Raw genomic sequence first — 14,060 nt, forward strand, 5'->3', positions numbered from 1 at the left:
CATGGCCATGGCGGCGAATGCGGCTCGAAAGTATACTTTCAGACCCAGCCATCACGAAACCTTTTTGTGTATCTGTAAGCGCACATTATTGTGATAAAAGGAAGGGTTCCGAAAAGAATCAACTACAGTAAACCCAAGAACTCTCTCTGTTTTTATCTTTTGTGAAAAAAATGTACCTTTATTCAACAACAACGCCACAACATGCGACAAATTGTGATAAAATGTCCATCGGTATTTTTGTTGTTCAAGTACTAGGCACACAACCTTTTCACAGCTATTACAGAGCAGCAAAACCGCATTGCACAAAAGAAAGCTAACTTTCAAAGAAAGTACAAACAACTGTGAACAAAAGATACCTTGTCACTGGCATATAGTTACTTTCTGAAGTGCCGTATTTTAGCCCTAAATCCGACTAATAGGAGTGAAATATAGCACTACGGACTAACATTCAGTCTAAGCCCATCACGGGTGTCCCAACATTTTAAGTTTACAAAAATACATCGTGGAACCTTCTCGTTCTGCAGCTGCTATTTAGGCTGCATATTATCACGCGTGAACACGACGCAATTGCAAATGTTATTCTCCCATTTTCTGTACCTCTATAGACGGGCACAAACACGCAATAATGCTTTACTCCAGCTTTAAAAATGCAGCAATGTCACAGAGGTATGAACGTTATCATGACATACATCCGCGTACATAATTGTCCTTTTCATGAACTCTTTGTCAGAAATGCGTTTATAACACAGCAGTTTAAAGTAAAATAGTTCATTGGACGTGCACCAAACTGACTTACGTACACTTCTAATGGTTGGCTCTTGGGAACTAGTATCGGCCGCCTTTTTAAATGCTTAGGATACAACAAATTTTAGACTCCAAATAAGATCAATAGAAGAACCCTTGCTCCAGCCTAAGACGTCGCTTGTTGAATCACTTTTGATAACTTCAATAGCATGGCTTGTTCTGATGTGTAGCTATAATACAATTTATGAAGCTAACTTCCGAACTTTTACTAGCGCAGATCTTGACGCTAGTTTAGTTACTAATTAGCAGGAATTACGATTACGAGGAAGGGCTTCCAAGCAATAGTAATTATGTTTCATGCAGCCTAATCGAATTATTCGACGACTAAACATGCACTTCTTTTGAACGGCCATTTTCACCCCTGATAAATATAGCTGACGCCTCGAGGCGCCTTCAGATGAAAGAGTTTCAATTTTCTCTACGTCTTCCGGTCTTAACAAAGCCGTTTTAGGTGGTCAATTTTATTGGCAATCTTGAAAGACCACCGGTTAGGGGTAACAAACATGCTCGAGTTTTGGGATGTCTCTAGGCTTAAGAGGCAGAAAAGAACACCTGGAACATTCGTTACATTTAGCTTATCGTCGACGCCATGAAATCTTCACTGTTACGCGTAACTAAGCCTTCCATTTGAAATGGAACTCATGAAAGAGACTATTAATTCCGCAATAAGCTAGCACTATACAATAAACAAAGCACGTTTTAGACCGCTTAGTCAAAGAGGTCGGAAACTATCTTGGAACAACAATAATTTCGTTCGTCCGTCAGTGGCTGTGCTTGTTTTTTTATGAACAGGTATGGCTGACAAGTTTTGTGCCTCAAGGGATTTTATTTCTGTATTTCTATAACACCGATGGAGAGACCGCGGGCGCCCCTAATGTGATTTGTATCGCTGTTGACGTCTTCAAAAAACACGCATGGTAAGCTTTACTAAATTGATGACATCTGACTTATAGTGTTAGCGTCTGTGAGCGTTTGATGAGCACGTGACATCAAGCGATTCCACACAGAGATTACTTGTCCTAAATTCACAATGCTCCCACATCGCTTTATTTCTAATTGCCCGAAGACCACTATGGGCAACCTGTGCTGTATACACGAATAAAGTCCGCTCAGTGTACTTGCAGTATTTTTTCTCTTGTCACAAAGTCAGCGCATTTCTATTTGCATTCTTTCTTTGGCTATACATTTCTCGCCCCCAGGCTGGAAGATCTTGTTCGTTTGAACCACCTCGTAAGCGACCAAGCAGCCGCGAGGAATATGCGCGCGTGTTCGCTGCAGGAGCCAACCATTTTCCACGTTTCGTCGATTGGCCGCTTGCCTGATTCGATAGCTCAAGTTACGGCGGTGGATTACTGTGGCGACAAGTAACGAACCACTGTCTATCTATGCAAGAAAAAGTTCGGGTCTTTCTTTCTTTTTTTTTCCCCCTCCGCGAGTTGCACCTATAGAGTGAACGCCATGACGCGCGTCAAATTTGATATTAGGGCGCAACTTTCTTAACCTTGCACTTTTACGGCAGACAGCCCAAGGTCGATTCAAATAGGTCGCGAAGCTTCGGGCGAAAAGCGGTTCAGTACAGATTGTCACCGACATCAGCATGGGGGGTTATGGGAGCAGCGATTGAAGCGCGACTATGTTTGGAGGGAACAAACATTGCGAAAAAAAACGCGTTTTTTAAATCACACGAGGCCCAGTTAGATTCATTCAACGAAAATAAAATTCCTAGACAATTTTATACATTCTTGACGAGTTAAGAAAATACAAGTTTAATTTTATTATTAATAATAAATGCATTTCTTTTAAGCAGGGGGCGTTGGCGCCACTATCACTCGCAATGCAATGCACGTCTTGAAATGGGCAGAAAGGCGCACTCGTATCACCTGTTGAAATACGCCCCCCCTCACAGTTTGTGCTTTCTTGCTTGTCAAAGTTTGTCTGAATTTGGTGACGCGGGTAGCTTCATTGCTTCTTAATCTGTTCAGTCAAAAAGTAGTGAGTTACGACCGCCAGATGTGTAGTTGTTTCCGTGCGACCGCGCTGGCCGACCGACAATAGGATCAGCACTCTACACCTAAAGCTTTCGTCGGCCTCCAAAGAAAGTATGTTCTGTGCAGAGATGCGATTTCGACAACCGTACGGCTGGCCTTTTCCTGCATCGCTTTCCGCCCTGAAAGCTCGAAACGCCCATCAAGTCGAATGGCAGGGCATTTGAATATATAGCTCCAAAGGTACAACAACAAAACAAATTTCGCGCCTTCGAAAACAAAATGACGTCACATCTGCTTTTAACGGACATGGCGTCACATTATTTTTTCTTCCGCCGGAAGTGTTCCCACCACATACAGATGGCGCTAAGCCCCATGGACTGCCGATGGACCGCCATGTTTTGAACGTATGGGCTCCTATGGAAGCTTCGCTACCAGGTACATTTACCTTGGACAGCCTAGGCAAAGTCTCATATTCCTTCGGCGCTGCGCAGTTTCTTAGGTTTGATAAAATAAATGCCGTCGACACATGACACAATCGTGTCTTCGCGGCTTGCAATAAATGCGGTCTTATGCGGCATGCTCTGCTGACTCCGGTCAGAATATACTATGCATCGTTTTTTTTATCACTGGTTCTCCCAGCGGCTGGCGCCGCTAAGGCAACTGGTACAGGACAGCTTGAAAAATAATGTATTGGCACTGCTTTTCCGACACTAGCGGCAGAAAAATAGTAAGGGGTCGGGTTCACGCTTGTACAATACGCAATATCGCAAGTGGAAGTGTGTCACAAGGTGGCATTTTCTTTTTCTTTCCGAAAACCACAGACAAAGGCAAATAACTGCGCTTTCTACTCTACTCTTGCCTAGCTCGTAATAGGCGCTTGCAACAAGCGCCTTACGGCCAAGACACTGGCAAGTGTGAATCTGCGCTCCGTCCTAACGCTCCAGCCTCAAAAGTCGTGAATCCGGCCCCTGTAAGCTATTTATGTCTCATTCAGCAGTGCAAATCCTCTGTTCAAATCAGCTCATAGAAGATTCAAACAATCTGGTGTGCTGTCCTTTTGATTTCATATGGTAAGACAAATTATCAGGCTGATTACAACCGAGAAAGTATATGTCTCGGTGTCCTGAAGCTCAGCTGCGGAAAATGATAGCAGTAAAGAAAGGAAAGACAGAATGAAAGAGAAATAATAAAAAGAAACATCGGCAAAATACTTTATAATAACAACCCGCACGGCGCTGTGAAACATTCAATGGCAATGTTATTGGAAACGTTGATATTTAACTACGCGTCACAGACTGATATTTACACTAAGAACACACCCACATAAATGCGGAGTTCGAAGGTACTTGTAAGTTGACGGGGTTTTTCATCGGGGACATGAGGCAGGTGCCTCATGGACTGCGCGCTACTTCTAGCGCGTACGCAAGTGTGCCGCCATTCTACACCATTCTACACTGTTTCTTGGTACGCGTCGAAACCTACTATTTACGAGTCGAGTATACAGCACGACCTATAGTGAGCGCGTTCATGACTATTTTGACAAATAAAGTGCTCACCACTTGCGCTGCTGCTCACCGCATGTTCTACGGCGCAGCGCCGTTGAGAGATTGTTCCAGGTCAAAGATAACAGGCTTTTCACTCAGACATTCGCATTACATTGCGCGGCCAAAAGTAGGTGGGCTTCGCGAAGCCTGAACGGTGATCACTCGAAATCGCCTATTTTTTTATTATTCTTTATCAAATCAACGACCAAGAGAGAAAGTGATTAGTTGTCCGCGGATATGAGCTGGCAGAATAACCCAGGGCCTATGTGAGCTGGCCTGAATTGCCTAGGTCTTCACGAAAGGGAAGAAAATATTTTCCCAAGCAAAGTATTTCGGGAGGCGCCTTGCCTCCTACGCACCCTATTTCAACGTTCCACTCGAAATAACTCGAGAAGCGACTGCTCAGACTATAGACAACTGGCGGTAAGCTTTTGGACACAGACACAAACGCTAGAGTGAACAGAGTAGGACGTTTCACATGCGTAGACGCATGTGAAAAAAAAAAGCAATCGCTAGAAATCATGGACAATTAACAATGCATTTGTGCGGACTACTGCTCCTTACTTGAAATACCAAGTTCTAAAATGGACTGCGCAAGTATAACTATAGATATATTGCTTAGCCACGCACTTCCAACAAACGATATTGGAGAAAAGCCGATGTGTATGTGTATAGGCTCATGCCGTTTTCCAATGCGAAAGATTGTGTACTTGCGCATTTGGAAAATTAAGGTTGCGAGGAGCGAATAGGTACCGTTAGAAATAGTCACTGACCACTTTTTTTCTGCAGCGAAAATCGAACTGCGAACAGTTCAGGTGTGCGTCGTGCGAATTTAATGATGCCATGTTGCAAGATAACCAGCATTTAGTACACACGGCTCACAGCCGTTCAACCACACTGTAACGAAAAACAAGCAACGAAACGCTGTCCCTTATAAGGCCTTCTTCACTTTTAGTGTAAACCTAAGGAGCGTAGCTGATTGGTCAAGCTTAGTAGTCTCTCTGCGTTATTTCTAAAGCTTACTTTATTCCTGCTAGCCAGCACAATATCAAACAAGTAGCGTCAGTTGAAAGCGTTGCGCAATTACAACGGACGTAGTCATGATTGCACGCTAATAGTGAGAAAACACAACTGACCTACATTGTTCGTTATAAAACTTCGACTTTGCTTACGTTCTGTACGCTTCTTCGACAAGAGCTATCACTCCAGCTATTGGACAGCTAGCCGATTTTCTGCACACTGCGTATACTGCGGTTTCATTGAACAGCGGAACAATGATTCTCATCTGTTTTTCGTGTATATACATGGTGACGACAGGAATATATGAGTCTGTTCTACACACGTATAAATGATAGGTGCAAAATTTTTTTTCTTCACGAAACGGTGAGATTAAAATCATCTCATATCAGCCTGTCTTTAGCTTCATATATATATATATATATATATATATATATATATATATATATATATATATATATACTATAAGGTGCGTCAGCGTCGAACTACTTAAAGGAACTCCGCCTTTCTCTCATAGTTTTTTTTTGACGTTGATATCTGAGCTGCGGGACTTATTTTTTTTACAATTCGAATAATAGCTTGTTGAGCGAAGGCTTCTCAAGAAAAAAGTATATCACGGGGAAACGATAGCGATTACAAATATAATAAACCAGGCAGCGGCAAAAAACCACAGGGTATTGAGAAGAACATCGATGACCGACAACGACTACAGCTTAGGTACGTCAGTTTCACTGGACGCCTTCTGCTGACCGTGTCAGAAACACGACCAACGTCTCCATCACATTGGCTTCCACATTTTCACAAGCAGTGATGATGCACGGCACAACAGAACTACACGAAATACCACCTTTCACTCAACAAACAACGACAACCTTCCATCTCCGGGCAAGGCTCCGAGAAAAGGCATCGACAACGTCACTCGCCTCATTCACACGTGGGATTCTTTCTTGAAGGAACAGTATACAGTGGCACACAGAGTGAGGAACATTTCAGACAGCTAGACTCCAAGTGCAGATATCTCAGTGAAACTGCGAAATAAGATTCACATCCTGTGATTATGCTTGTGGATGTATAGGTACGCTGCGTGACACAGAACACACAAAAATGTGACTGCACATCTTGCGGTAATCATCGGACTAGATCTTCTGGCGGCACTGTTTTCTCCGACGCATACGTTGTTGCTTCCCCCAATCCCCTTCCTTCACATCCACGGTGTGCTCGAGACAATCGCGGCCTTCCGTCGTTCGCGTGAGGCGCGGGTATGTTTTTTTCAAAGCCACCCTCGAAAGCGATCAACAGCCGGCCTGTCGTAGAACGCTATAGCTACGATTGGCGACGTGGTAGGAAGTGGTGATGTGAAGGGTCTTACTTTGCATAAAACCTGCGCTATGTGGCCTTTTACACTAAGCGTACAAAAATACGTAGGGTTATTGAAGGCAGTCATGCCCCACATTGGTTTACCATATCTGGCATTACAGGATCAGCAGTGCGGATACTTAAAGTGTTCGTAGCTGTCACGCCTAAAACACGAAGTGCAAGCGAAGGTCCCAAACATGTTTTCTTTTTTTTTTAATGTTGCCGCCTTGCAGAATATGGGTCTATATTTCATGTACCAAATTTTCATGCACCAAAGTGCCCTTAAAAGTCATCACACGAAACACGGTGCTCTTAAAAGACGAGCAGGAAACTTCAGTTCACTTTCGACCGTCGTGCTAGCATTTCCTGCTCGACTCTTGGAAATGCGCCTCGAGGATATCGGTTCATGCCGTACTCATTATAAAGATCAAGTGTCTTTTTATCTTGTATTGCGACTGCTTCCGCGATCGAAGAATTTGAGTAGGATGATCAAATGTGAGCCATATCTCGCTCAGAAACCTCACTGAGATCAAGAAATTACACAATGTTATATTTTCACGCCCATGTGAAGCTGCATTAGAAGACGTAACGAAATGAAGCATTGTGTCTTTACTCGTTTTTATGCCCAGGTGCATCTTTTCAAGAACACTAATCTCTCTACACTCCGTTGAACCGAGCACAGCGCTGTTGCAGCAACCGTTGGAGCATTTAAGCAAATCATATAGCCATATATATAGTCTATTGCAAAGCTGACCGCTGTTTCGCATCTGCGTTCCCGAGTTGACAACCTACTTATTTACTGCGCCGCGTGGTATCCACTAGCGTATTTACTGGAGTACAGAGCCGTGTAGATTTGGCACGCGTTTAAGGCGCTGGCTATAGCGCCGCCTTCGGACGGGCAGGTCACAGCTCTCTCGGCCGTAAACCTTCTCTCTCTCTCTCTCTCTCTCTCTCTCTCTCTCTCCCTTTCTTAATTTTTTTTCTCTTCCACGGTGCACTACTGAGGAAAACTGCATCATGTTTGTGGATTCAGGTAAATGTTCGTGATTGCAGTACACGATAAACACGTTGTGCCCATCGCATGATGTATGCGATGGCAAAATGAAAACACCAGGCACTCGCTCCAAAAGCCCGCGCGGCCTCCGCTGCCGACACTCCCGTTTGGCCCACCTGGCGAACGCGCCAACGGCGTTACCGCCTCATAGGGCCAGTGCCGAGCGTCGCCAAGCTCGCCCAAAGGTTGCTAAACTGGGGTGGTCGCTTACATCACTACAGAGTCACTTCTGACAGGACACAACACAACCAGCACTGTCATTGAAACAATATCGGCCTCAGAAGTTCGTCGGAAGAACAGGTCTCACACTCGTTCGCTGACCAGCTCGGCGGCGGGCGAGACGCGCGAGCCGGGTGAGTCGGTGTTGTCGAATTTGATGCACATCGCCTTCACCACGGGACTCTGGGTGGAGTTGCCCTGACTGCTGCTGCTGAAGAAGCCCCCGTGCTTGGGCTTCAGGTGGCGGTTGTTCATCTCCATGTGAACGATCTTCATGAATTCGATCTGGGCCGCCAGCTTTTGAATCTCCTCCTGCACAGAGCGCGAGAACCTTTTAGCCCACCACGCGATGATCTGCATCAGGTGACACAGTCATGGGATACTTTTTGTTTCCATATAAGAGCCCGACATTTGGACGTATAGTGCAGAATGCTCACTGAAGCGCCCATATAAAGAAAGAAAATGATGCCGCGCACGTTTCTGCATATAATAACTCTTCGCTTCAGTGTTCAAAGTACTAAGTTCGCGAAAACACAAGAGACGCGAAAGGAAAATACACAGGTGTGCCTTTCTGGCGTCGTCTCTTTTTGCGGATCTACGAGATAGCGGTGGCAGGACAACGTCTTGCTGCGAGCGCCACCGTTATCGCTGGCCTGACAGCGTAGAATCCCTTGATATATATACAGCGAATAGGCTCGTTTGGGCCCCAAGACTACACAGTATGGCGAGCGGGAGACACCTTCGGCACAGAAGAGGCTGCCGGCTGCTAGGAATGTATTCGACTCGTCAGCACTGTAGAGGATCGTGGAGCGGCCTGCGACTCTCTCTCGGCTTTCGCCAAAGAGTCGGGTCTGCTGCGGCAGTTGTATGCACCACATGTGAGGCAAGCTCCCTCTTCAACGATATAAAACCACTTCCCGTCATTCCCTCAGAACGGCAGACCAACGCGTCGTCGTTGTGCAATAAGCATTTTGTGATCAAAAGTATAGTTTGAGGATCATGGCTAATCTTACCCAGCAGCATGCCACTTTAAAATACAACTCATGTTTCTTCGGTGCCAAAAATTTGTGTTGCGTTAACAGACGTCGTGTGTCTGATAGAGCAATATATTGGAATGCGGCGAGACTCAGTGTGAGAAATAACCGCCTGTTTTAGGTACCCCGATTTCAATTTCATGCAGGAAAAGTCGTCAGAGTCCTATAGAGCACGAACTCAGTTGATATGCCAAGCTGTAAAAGCAGCACAAGCAGAAGCATTTCTTTTCGCTTTGCTCCGTATAAAAAGAAAAGGAAAGATGTGAGAAAAAAAGTGTTCAGCTTGTGAGTGCAGTGCCCTTTCCAGCACTACATATAGCCTCAATGAGAGCACATAGCAGGCAGTGAGCAGGATATGTACAGCGAGACGTTAAATTGTTTACTTAGTTTTCACCACCAAAAGTAAGCGACGGCGTAGTGGATAGTTTTGGGGTTAATTTTGATTACCTTAGATTCTTTAGCACGTACCGAAACTAACACACATGAGTGTTTTCGTTCTGCGCTCCAACATTAATGCAGCCGTCGAGGCGTGAATAAATCTGCGACCCCGAGCTCAGTATGCCGGATGCCACAGACGACGAAGAGGCAACAAATCCGATCCAGGTTTTCCCCAAACCGCAGTGACATATTAGGTGTTTCGTTGCGAAAAAATAAAAAAAATGATTGCTTCCATTTTTCGCCGTCGGTGAGCGCTTGAGACAGCAATTCTTGTGGGTCGGCAGCGCAACCCGGACGAAGGACGAAAGGAAGAACACAACACGAGCGCAGACTAACAACTGGTTTATTATTTCAAGCAACGGACTATAATATACAGAAAATGTAAACACGTGTAAAATGACGTTTACAAGGGTGTTAGCCTATCTTGCCATTCAAAAAATCAGCTTCCTTATCCTGTAGAGTGATAGAAGGCTGGCTGACGCATGCGCCTGAGTTCACATGCATGAAGTAGGCCTCTACAATCTCGCGGTTAATTTGATGCATATTTTTATAAAGTATTTCTGTTTGTTCAAACATGGGTTTGCATGAGCAAACTCTACAATGCGCGGCCAGATTCGAACCTGTTTCATTCCTGATTGCACCTTGGTGCTCCCTAAGGCGGATGTTAGGGCAGCGTTCCGTCTGCCCAAAGTACATTTTGCCGCACGAAAGAGGGATGACGTAGACCACTCCCACCGAACATGCCACAAGCTGCCCCAAGTGTTTGACGCGGCATGTAGCTTTGGACGGCTGTTTAGGCCTATTGACAAGATTGCAAATCTTTTTTAAGGAGTTCTTTGCTGAAAAGATTACTTGAACGCCATATTTCATGGCTGTCTTTTTTAACCCATGCCTCATCTGATGTACATAAGGGATGACTGCGTACTTTTTAACTTTTTCGATCTGTCTTTGGGGTGCGTCCCCTTTCTTTATTTTCTTCACTAGCCCTTCACATATTGATATATAATCCAAAATGCATTATTGTATCAATATGTGAAGGGCTAGTGAAGAAAATAAAGAAAGGGGACGCACCCCAAAGACAGATCGAAAAAGTTAAAAAGTACGCAGTCATCCCTTATGTACATAAGATGAGGCATGGGTTAAAAAAGACAGCCATGAAATATGGCGTTCAAGTAATCTTTTCAGCAAAGAACTCCTTAAAAAAGATTTGCAATCTTGTCAATAGGCCTAAACAGCCGTCCAAAGCTACATGCCGCGTCAAACACTTGGGGCAGCTTGTGGCATGTTCGGTGGGAGTGGTCTACGTCATCCCTCTTTCGTGCGGCAAAATGTACTTTGGGCAGACGGAACGCTGCCCTAACATCCGCCTTAGGGAGCACCAAGGTGCAATCAGGAATGAAACAGGTTCGAATCTGGCCGCGCATTGTAGAGTTTGCTCATGCAAACCCATGTTTGAACAAACAGAAATACTTTATAAAAATATGCATCAAATTAACCGCGAGATTGTAGAGGCCTACTTCATGCATGTGAGCTCAGGCGCATGCGTCAGCCAGCCTTCTATCACTCTACAGGATAAGGAAGCTGATTTTTTGAATAGCAAGATAGGCTAACACCCTTGTAAACGTCATTTTACACGTGTTTACATTTTCTGTATATTATAGTCCGTTGCTTGAAATAATAAACCAGTTGTTAGTCTGCGCTCGTGTCGTGTTCTTCCCTTCGTCCTTCGTCCGGGTTGCGCTGCCCACCCACAGGAATATGTTCAACCACCAACTCGCCCAGCTTGCCGTCTTAATACAGAAATTCTCTTACAACTTTCAGGGCCGGTAAGGCAAATAGAAGTGCTAAGCATGGGAGCTTGTGTTGTGAAAAAAAGTTTAAAAAAATGTACGTCGACCGCGTCTCGTCGTTATAAAACGATAGCAACGAACTGCGCCAGCTCACAGCGTGGAGCCAATGTACGCAGAACTATCTGCAAGCTAAAAGATCCGTTGTACTAATGAGCATCTGGCATGTTTACAGTGGATATTTTAATCAAAAAGCACTGGCGCAGCTTGGCTCGGAACAAGAGAGCACGTTAAAGAAGCAAAGACCCCCCCCCCCACCGCTTCGTTGTCTCGACGTGTAGCAAGCAATCAACACGGAATAGAAATTAGGCAGCGCACCATCGGTAAAAGTCTCACGCCCGCTGATCGCCGGAGAGCACAGTTGCAGCGCGTGTGCCCGAGGCTGGTTTGAGATTAACATCTACGCGACACGAGAGTGGGAAAAGCGACGAGCGCATTTGAATTAGCCTTGAGCGAGTCGAGAGCATTGCCAACGCACGCAAAAGCGACGGCTTCCTCCCACGAGTAATGCGATACTTGCAGAACGCTCTCGATAGGCGATAACGGTTATTCTTTCTGTAGCTGTGAACAATTACCGCAGCGAAGGCCCAGTTGTACAATACGGAGGAAAAATTCATTTAAAGGGGAACCGCCGTAGCCCTTCAGTTGTTGGCGAAGAAGGTGGTACCCGAATCTCGAAGGCGTCCAACATAACTACCGCTTTGCGCTAAGATTAACGAACGATAGGGAACTTAAATTTACAGATATGGGTGCTTTATTTCGTTTTTTATTGAAATGTGCACCATTAGGCTTAATGGAAGTCATGCTCTTGCTCATAGTTGCGCGCCTCTCTTATGCCCCCCAACCTCCAGGCAAAGTCTTCGAAAATTCGAAGCACCTTACCAACTTTTGTTTCCGTGTTGCGTCGGTTTGTACGTGACTTGTCTTCGGCATGGCTGCGCATGACCTCAATAGCCCACACGCTGGAATTTCAGTCAGAATCTTTCAACGAAGAGCATTGACCCATAATCGACGTTACAATCGTACCGGACGATATTGATAACGGGGGATAAGTAAACTAGGAATCAAGTGATGACAGAGGCTTATTTCCGATAGCGCGTCCGAAGATGCACGGCGATCGAACGTTGCTCTTATCCAAGTACATGCTGGACTGCATTCGGATAACGCTCGTGTCTTTTCTGTAGAATTTTACTTTCTGTAGCTCATTCGTTTAAGTCAATTGCCTTGGCGTGTGCGTATATATCTGTACATCACGTTTGTGGGAATTCTGGAAATTGCGCTGATCCCCTTAATGCCCGCCAAAACGTCCACTAAACGTTACATTGATTACGTTAAAGACGCTCTTGGATACGGCCAGTTTTCAACACGCCGACAACTATACCGCAACCACTACCCGCCGCGGTTGCTCAGTGGCTATGGTGTTAGGCTGCTGAGCACGAGGTCGCGGGATTGAATCCCGGCCACGGCGGCCGCATTTCAATGGGGGCGAAAAGCGAAAACACCCGTGTACTTAGATTTAGGTTCACGTTAAAGAACCCCAGGTGGTTGAAATTTCCGGAGTCCTCCATTACGGCGTGCCTCATAATCAGAAAGTGGTTTTGGCACGTAAAACCCCGTAATTTAACTATACCGCCACCATAAGATTGTTCGTCTGGGCGTCTACAATGTTAAAGTCACGACACTATCATTTATTATAGCAGCGCTCGCTGTTCATTCACATTGCCGTTCACTTGCGAAACTGGTGAGCAAAGCTACGTACGCATCCTCATTGCGGAAATTGGCCGCCATTCCCGGCAAACAACAACGCCGAATTTCCATTGGTTCTACGGGGAGGATCCAAAACCTCGTGTGCACAAAGAGAAAATGGTGGCACGGTACCTCACCACGTCTCTTGTTTCGTTATTCAGAGTGTCAGCCAATTACTTAGGCAGCCGGCCGATGAGAAGCATCGCCGTATAGTTACAATTTTGCACAGACATACTTTTGGTTATGAACACACAAGCGCGAAAAATGTTGCTACAGTGAACGGCTATAAACAAATTATACATCTATAGCCTAGATGTATGCCCGAAGAGAATTGAGTTGACAAGGTTTTAGGTCCTGCGGATACACGGCTGTCGATGATGGCTGCCGTAGTGGAATGGTAGTAGCTAAACATAGGATATTTTAACTTTCGCCGCTAAACCTTACATGTATTTTTTTCTTCCCATTTTTCCCCTCTCCGAATGTCACTGTCGCAGCTGGGAATGCCTCCCTCGGCTTCGTGCTCATCGTAACACCATAGCTCCTGAATCCTGATCTACCGCAGATCGCGTCAGCAAGAAATGAACACAGGAAATTATTTTCAATCATAAGCGTTGCAGCTATTCTTTCTTTGGTTTCGCTTTACCATACGTATATGCCCGTATCACGAAACCATCTGTATTTAATTTCAGTTTCAGGTTATTCTCATCGTAAACAAAATGCTTTTTTGTGTGTGTGTGCCCAGAGGTAAAGGTCGATAAAACTTACTATGTTACAGTGCGTCATATACCCATTCTATGAGCTTTCTGACTCAAGATCAGAAGATACGGATGCCTTCATACCCGCAGCAGCGCGGTTCAAGACGGACGTCTCTGGTATCGACCTCAAGCGAAGCGACTATCATATACAGCAACATCGTGACTACGACAGTAGCTTTCATGCCCATCGACACGATGGTCAGCCTCGATGCTATCTCCCGACAGAAACTGAATGATTTCTTCAAGCTTGCCCCGGCA

General features: G+C 45.2%; 1 protein-coding gene across 2 annotated transcripts in view; it reads right to left on the reverse strand.

Moving 5' to 3' along the window:
• Positions 1–5,975: 5,975 nt before the first annotated feature.
• Positions 5,976–14,060, reverse strand: part of LOC139053093 (probable G-protein coupled receptor CG31760) — a 180,405-nt gene continuing 172,320 nt past the window's right edge. For both annotated transcript variants that reach the window (XM_070530256.1, XM_070530249.1), the window contains one exon: positions 5,976–8,294. In XM_070530256.1, coding sequence (XP_070386357.1) covers positions 8,067–8,294 — 228 coding nt within the window. In that variant the 3' untranslated portion in view covers positions 5,976–8,066. The remainder of the gene's footprint in view (positions 8,295–14,060) is intronic.

The sequence above is a fragment of the Dermacentor albipictus genome, chromosome 1, assembly GCF_038994185.2.
Source record: "Dermacentor albipictus isolate Rhodes 1998 colony chromosome 1, USDA_Dalb.pri_finalv2, whole genome shotgun sequence".
In the NCBI taxonomy this organism is placed as follows: domain Eukaryota; kingdom Metazoa; phylum Arthropoda; class Arachnida; order Ixodida; family Ixodidae; genus Dermacentor; species Dermacentor albipictus.